This window comes from Aptenodytes forsteri, unplaced genomic scaffold (assembly GCF_000699145.1).
Source record: "Aptenodytes forsteri isolate BGI_AS27 unplaced genomic scaffold, ASM69914v1 Scaffold46, whole genome shotgun sequence".
Lineage (NCBI taxonomy): Eukaryota > Metazoa > Chordata > Aves > Sphenisciformes > Spheniscidae > Aptenodytes > Aptenodytes forsteri.
The window spans coordinates 270,583-278,558 of record NW_008794774.1 but is presented as its reverse complement, the minus strand read 5'-3'; the positions used below and the strand labels follow the sequence as shown (position 1 = coordinate 278,558).

At 42.7% G+C, this 7,976-nt stretch overlaps 1 protein-coding gene across 1 annotated transcript in view; it reads right to left on the bottom strand.

Annotated features, from left to right (window-relative positions):
* LOC103894838 (programmed cell death 1 ligand 1) overlaps positions 1-179 on the bottom strand; it is a 14,855-nt gene extending 14,676 nt beyond the window's left edge. The window contains exon 1 of the mRNA XM_019470752.1: positions 17-179. Within this exon, the coding sequence (XP_019326297.1) occupies positions 17-179 (163 nt within the window). The remainder of the gene's footprint in view (positions 1-16) is intronic.
* Positions 180-7,976: the final 7,797 nt, after the last annotated feature.

Sequence of the window (7,976 nt, the reverse complement as noted above, 5' to 3'; positions counted from 1 at the left end):
GGCCTCCCCCGCCCGCCCCCGCTGCGAGTTCGTCGTCGGAGGCCGTGCCGGGAAATCCTCCGGCTGTGGCTCTCCGCGGAAAGCTGGGCCGAAAAGCCCCGGAGCCGTGCTCCCAGCCCCGCGTTTCCCGGCGCTTCAGGCGGAGCGGGCCAGGGAGCCCTCCCGGGTGACTCTTCCATTCCCCGAAAGCCGCGCGGAAACAAAACAAAACCGAAAGCGGGCACCGCCGCCGCTCTCCGTTGCTTTCCTCCTCAGGAAAAAGGGTACCCGGCGGGAGCGGCACCGCACACCGCTCAGGCCGAGTGGCTGGGGGCCTTTTTTTTTTTTCTTTTTTGACAGGAAACATTGTTTCATGGTGAAATCATATGCTTCACTCCCCAAACGGATGACTTGCCTGATGAAATCTACTTAGGTGGAAGAAGACTGGTGCCAAAGGACTGGAAATCTGGCTGATAACACAGCACCCGGGATGTCCGTGAAGTCCAGGAGCTATGTGCTGCTTCTCCAGAGACAAAGCAGCAATCCAACTTTATTTAAATAGCTCTGTTCCCTGCCACTTAAAGATCCTGCTGAGGGATAAAACTCCAATTCAACAACCTGGTAACACAATCTGATAATATAGTGTGGTATACAGTTCCTTTGCTGTGGTAATGCTTCTTATGTTATGAAACATAACCCTAACAAGATCTCTGCCAAAACTTTCCTGAAAGAAAGCAACCCAAAATAAGAATATTACTCAGGACATTAATCTACCAAAGAACCATGGAGCCATTGTGAGAACAGTTTACTAGCGAGTACCTTTGCTGGGTGGAATATAAAGCAAATTCGAAACTGTAACCCATGGCAGCATGCACGTGGCAGAGATGTGTACTGGAGGAGGGGAAGGACACCCAAGCCCCTGTGCTCTCTATGCCATAAGTATCAGGTACTGCCGTCTGCAATAGGTAGTTAATGTTTTTATGGGCCATAAGCCAACAGGTGGTTGAGAAGCCACCGGGATCCTACCTGGAAGCCATTGGGTTTTCTGTTGATACAGCACATTGCTCTGGAGGTGCTTGACAAAGATCGGTTTCATTCACTGACTTGGGTCCAAATCTTCTGAAATCATATAACATGAGCCCGTCAGAAAGGAGGATGTGGAATGTTAGGTTGTATGATATAAGCTCCTCTGCACCCCCACAGAGAGGCAATGGCAGGTGGGGGAGCCCAAATAACACCCTGTTCCTGTTGCGCCCAGGCCCATCACAGGAGATATCAGCCCATCAGAGACCCATCTCCACAAGCACAGAGGAGCACAGAGGCCCCAAGGCAGGTGGAAAGCCAAATAAAAGACTCAGAGGAAGGGACACCCTGCCTGGGCCCCTCCCAGGGCTCTCCCAAGAAAGCCTCAGCCCCAGGTCTGAAGCCCACCAGGATGAACCAACACCACAGCAACTTTCAGACTGAGGGAGCTGCTGCCTAGTGGTGTGCTGTGGGACGCATTATGGGATGCAGGGGAAGAGCATTTTGGCATTGCACGGGGCTCATTATGAGATGCTTAGCAGAGGAACCGAAGGTGGGAAAAGGGATAGATCTAATGGAATATAGAAACATTTTCCATACTGGGAACTAAAAGCAGCTTATGCACCGTACAATTGCATCCTTCCTGAGGCTTCTGGAGCACACAAAAGCAGCCTTGGATAGCCACATTTGGTTTTGCTGCACATCTCCCCTGTTTTCAAACAAGTACCTCAATGGAACTGTATGAAAAGGTGCATTTACCCTCAGTATGCCGAAGGAAGAATACAGATTAGACTAAGCTTAATGACAGGTACACTTAAAGTGTTGTTTATGGCCAAAGGGGAAACAGAGCTTATATATAAAACTAAGAATTTTTTGCTATCATACCAAGCCTGCATTTATCTACACTACATAACTACGTTAGTCATAAAATCATGGCGGTACCATGCAAAGATAACAAAAATAAAACAAATTAGCCATAGAAAACAGATCACTTAGCAAAATTGCTGCCAGAGACAAGCCAAATAACACCAAGCTGCAGGCAGGTCGAGAAAAGTTTAGATAGAGCAGGCTTGAAAAACGTCAGCCCTGAGGCCTTGCAAACTCAGTACAAAGCTTATGGCCTGCTACTAGGAATGGCGATAGAGTATTACAGGGCTACATGGTAACAGCAGTTCTCTGGGACTGCAGGGATTAGCTGTAGTAGTTACAGTGTATTATAGCATATCTAGCATATGTATTTTGTGTATTGGTCACATTTGGTACTTAATATGCAGTGTTACATGTGTAAAATCTTTTTGTGGATCTAAAGACTGCAGGTCAAACAGAAGATCGGTGACTGAAGTTAACACCTGGCTTTGCGAAGCTGCCTTCATCACCAGAAGGGCTAAAAGGTGTAGCTAACCAATACCTACTAGACCATGCCTCAAAGCACATCTGGTTCTCTGGAAATCCTTCTAACACCCCCAGGGACTGCTGTAGAGGGCAACCAGAGCCCACTGTGATACCAGCAACAGTGTCTGTGACCTCTGCATATACCATAGAGGAGAGGACAGCAACCTCTACAAACTCCATAATGATAATCCAGACGTGTTAGGGAACCTCTCTAACGGTATTGAGCATGATCAGATACTGAAGGGCTCTGTTAGACTAACAAAATACGACGACGTGAGAAGGACAGTACAAACAAAAAATGAAATGTTAAACACCTCTATTCTTCAGTTTCTTACAGTGAAGAAAATGCTTTCTAGTAAACACTAAATCAAATCCCACTGGAAAGGAAGAAGAGAATGAGATCATGGCAGTGGGTATCACCTGGTTAGCATTTACAGCACTTGTGATGCAAGAATCCTTTTCCAAGCGGAAAACCAAAGTGAGCAAAAACGATCTGAGCAATCATTATCCCTGGGAATTATTAAGCAGTGGCATATGTCTTTAGTAACTTCTTCACTTTGAAGTCACAGGGTGAAACAAATCTATTCTACATGTTGTTATCCAGTGGGTTCCTCTCCAGCTGTAGATTTCACCACCCAAATTAACCATGGAATTTGGATTTTGATTTTAAGAAATCAGGAATTTGATGAATAGGAATTGAAATTACCCATCCAGTTTTGTCCTTGCAGTTGAGAAAAGAGACACACTGGTCATGGGAACTGGTGCCAGACATGAAGGTAACCAGTACAACTAATTCAGCTAATATTTTAACAAGCTTTAAATTGTTTCATAATAAACATGACATTTGTAAATGGCAAATTTACTTATACAGCTAAGTAGTGTACATAAAAAATAAAGCTACAAAACAGTCACAAAACCAGACAAAACAGTCACAAACCAGTCTGAGAAGTCTCTTTCCAGTAAGAACAACAAATTACTATGAAAACATTCCCAGAATGAAGAGGAAGCTTCTAGTTTAAGAACAACTTTACTAACCTGATAAATGCTTTAGTTAACTAAGAGGGTTAGACAACATTGGGACTTCCTTTATTGCAAACAAAAAATGCTGTGTCAAAGCTAAAGGTTCATATTCGATCTGTGTACGTCCTTGGATTTTCAAAGTTCATATATCTATATACATTCATGCACTTCCTTTTTTCAAAAGTTGAGTAGTAAGAGGAAAACAAAAACCAAAAATTTTCAAGGATGTAATAATTTTTTGTCATTAACATAAGATAGTAGAAGTCTGGATTTTTTGCTGAACACTCATTCCCAAAATAAAACTAAGCAATTGTCACAAGTTAAAGAATTAATTATCATGGGGTTAAAAAAGTCTTACAGTCAATCATGTTTACAGTCAGTACACTTCTAGTGTACTCATAGATACGCTATGGTAAAACAGGGAAATTGGTTTGCTAAAGGCTATGAACTTAGGGCATTGATTTTTATCTCTTTCAAACTATTTATCTATTTTGATCCAACAGCTTTAAAGTTATAACGTATTAAATAAGCATTTGCTGTTCCATTTTGGAAAATGTTGATAGATTTTGGAACTTAATTTTGTAGATAATCTTCCCAGTTCAATAGAATCAATCAGGCAGACTGATACAGATGTAACCTCCTTTCCAAATATTAATTCTACAGGCTATCTCTAGCATGATTTGCTTCCTTCTTAGTCTGGATTATGAAACTGAAGTGGATAATGAATTGTTTTACACCCAAATCATTAGGGTAAAATTCGAACTGATTCATCCAAGTGCACTACATATAAAGACAAGAGAAAGAACGCTTGCTTTCTTTCAAACATTTCTTCTGGTAGTTCTTCTATGTCCCTTTTTCTTTCTTGCCATGTAAAAATCACATTTAACTTACCCAATAAACATCTGCATTGGCACAAGTTATAGTTATTTCCATTTTTAGGTTACTTAATTTTTTCAGTTAAGTACCACAGCCAAAATTTCTAAGATTTAATTATTTTCGGACCAACTATTTTTGGAGAAAACACATCTTATCATTTAAATCTTTTTAAAAAGATTGCAAGAACGAAGGAGACATGACTGCCTGGCTAATGGCTGCCAGTTTTGCATTACTACAAAATGTCTTTACGACTGCGCATGGGTCTTCTGCAATGGCAGCAATCCCTATAGCTTTCTGGACTAATGGGTCACTGCCTGCCCTCAGAAATGCCAATGATCCTACAACACCATGCAATATCTGATGTTGTCTGATTTTTTTCTGTGGACTCTGTATCACGACCTGACAGATTGGTGGTCAACAAGCCATAGCCTGGAGTCATTGAACAAGAGCCTGTGCCTAGGCTTTATACTGCTGTACTCCGCAGGACAACGGTTCCCAGCCAATGATGTGCCAGCACATCATGAATAAGGCACCGCACCGAAGTAGACCGCATCACCAGTTAACCCAGCTCTTGTTCTTCATTATGCATTTGAAACACAGTGGTAGCAAGACACTGACGGAGGGGTAAGACCGGTATCAATCAGCCAAGCAGGACAGAGATTCTGGATTTGACTGTGGCTCTTCAGAGGTGTTTCTGATTTCCTGTGACAGTCACTCAAATGAGAAGCAGCAATGTGGCTGGGGCCGTGGGAGCTGGAACAGGACAGGCAGTGCTCCCCAGTGTGGTCCCATGAATATTCACAGTATCAGTGAAACCATACTGTTCAGCTCGTGTCTGGAGCAGCAAGCAGGTATCAGCAAGGAGAGGCAAGAGCTGCAGCCCCTGTTGCGTATGGGCTCCTCCCCAGTGTCTGCAGTCTGGTGTAGCTCAGACTGGCCTCCCCTCCACATGCATAAACCACAGTGGCTCTTTATGCCCTATGCGAAACTAGTCTTCATTCTCTCTGCTACTTCTTAAATCCTTTCTTCAGAAACGAGCCCCATTTCCCTAGCAATCAGCTACAGTTTCCCCCCCTGTTCTCTATTCTTTTATTACTGAAATCTGCTGCCCCATCATGTTAACCCCTCCACAGAAACCAGACCTCTGCAATACAGAGGTCTATTGCACTCTGAAATATCTTTCTGCTCAAGAAAAGAAGAAATTTGGACAGACCAAAATGGTTTTCTTGGCTGCAAGGGGCTCGGTGGGTTGGGGTGGATGATATCTTTGGTAACATGCTTTGAAGGAAAATTATATTCTCTCAAATTTACCAGTGAGAGACCTGTCAATCACAATTTTCTCCGATGAAGCCAAATTAAGGAACTACCTGTCACTGGCTGCCAGTGCAGTACTGCCATCTTGCGCGGAGCTGGCGTATAGCAGGAAATGTCTCCCCTGGATCCCTGCTGCACCAGTAGCAGGCAAGACCTCAGGGAGTTGCGTGCCACCTTCGTATTCATCACACAAGCCACTACTCCAACTCACTTGGAGGATGGATTCTTTTTCTCACGGATGGACAGGTCTGTTGTCAGCAGTGCGTAATTTCATCTATTAGTTATATTTTCTTCTATCCTCCTCTGTCTTCTCACTCTCTAATTCTTACTCTAATTCTTACAGAATTTCTCTCTCCTTCCTTCTCAGTACGCCACCACTTATTAATTTTTTCAGTTCCTTCCCATAGTTATGCTGATCTTTCAAACATTTTACACAACACCCATCACTCATGTATCTAACAGACTTCCACGTATCCTTCCACAAAACCTTACAACTTTGTTGGATCACAGGCATCTAGAATTAAGTACACGTAGTCCAGCGCATCCTCCAGTTCTCTGCACAGGACTGTCATTTTGTGAGTCAGCTTCCCTGTTTCCCCCTCCCTTGGTTGTTGCTGTCATTCACTGTATCTTTATGACAGAGAATGTTTCGATTCCAGATACAACCTTATGCTCATATTAAACCCCAGAGAAGTTTGCCAGAACAGGGCTTTTCAATGTTCCTTTCCTATGATTGGCAGCTAGTTATTTTAGATAAACCAAGACTTATGCAAGGATTTTTACTCAAGTGAGCAATATAATACCTTCAGTAAAACTATTAACTGTGACCAAAACCCTCACTTTCAAAGGTGTGCGCAGAATCTTGGGCCAGATGCCTTCATCCTTGCAAGCGCTTACATCTATAAGCAGTTATATCAACACTTTATACTGTAAATTGACAATGGAAGTTTGACATGGACTAGACTGTCAAACCTCTGCAGCTGAAAATACATCCTACCATCATGTTTTTAAAGTTTGTATCTGCTTACAAACTAAAACTATGTGTGGTCAAGAGATTAAGTATTTTTAAAAGTCACAGGCATTTTCAAAATATCACAAAAAATCCCTCAAGTTCTTGGAAATACTTGAAGTAAAAATGTTAAGCAGTTTTCCACAGTAAAAAAAATGTTTTTTCCTTACTTTTCTCCTATTTTTGCTGTGCTCTTAAAAAAAGGGGAAGGAGGAAAAATGGGAAGATAGCTATCTTCTCAGACTTTTTTTTCAAAAAAACCCCACCTTTGCAAAAACATATCCATTTAGAAAATTAGTTAATACTAACAACAAGAATCACTTGCAGGTCAAGACGTTAGCAGGTGCAAGTATTTGAAAATGACACCCACTATGTCTGAATCTTGAACTACTCTTTCTGGACAAAGATGATTAATTCTTGTTTTATGCTGAGATGTCAAATTCCGCTATGAGGTTGTGTTTGAGGTGCCGTATATTCTCACGGACTGGTGCTGCAAACTTTAATGAGATACTCTTTAGTGCCAAAAGAATCCTGGGAATCCTATCCAGTATTTGTATCACTGTTTAAAAAGCCAACTGACAAAGCGTAATTTTTGTCTCAACGCTTTTTTAATTATGAAAATTTAATTTCTTTGGATTTCGAAGTCAGCCTTTAATTATGGAAAATGATGAAATGAAAACATTCTGACACATGATGAAAGGCAGAGTAAGACAAGAAGCCTAAGTGTCAAAGGCATTTAATTCCTTTCTTTGCTAATTTACACTTAGTGCCTGGTTGCATCATGCCCGAGTTGTGAACCTGCCAGGGCCTGTGTATACGTTCAATGTGGAGAAGAGCTCATGGAAGTTTCTTGGGACAGTTTCTACAGGAAAAACAACAAAACAAAAACACCACCACCACAAAACAACACAACAAAAAAAAAAAAAAAAAAAGGGGGGGGGGGGGGGGGGGGGGAGGGAATGACATGCAGCCTACTGCAGGACGGGCACTTCCCATCCAACGCATTTTTAATACCCACCCAAGCTGCAAGAACCAGCGTGAAACCCATCGCTTCTTCACACGTTTACGTTTTGAAGTTGCCCGAAACCTGTGACATCATTTCAATGCCACGATACTCCTCAGTTAAAAACGTATGTGTACCCGCCCCACTTAAATGCAACCGCATTTTTTCAGGCTGCTGGAGGGTTTAGGGTTTTTACCTAGCTTAAAAAGAAAATAAAAAAGGGCAAAGCGTTCCTGGTCACGACAGAAACCAACGGCCCAGGCACACACAAGCGGTGCCGTGGGCCCCCCACAGACGTTTCAAATGGCGGGCGGCCGCTGCTCGCCCTCAGGGAGCACCCGCGGGCCGCCCTGCCCCGCT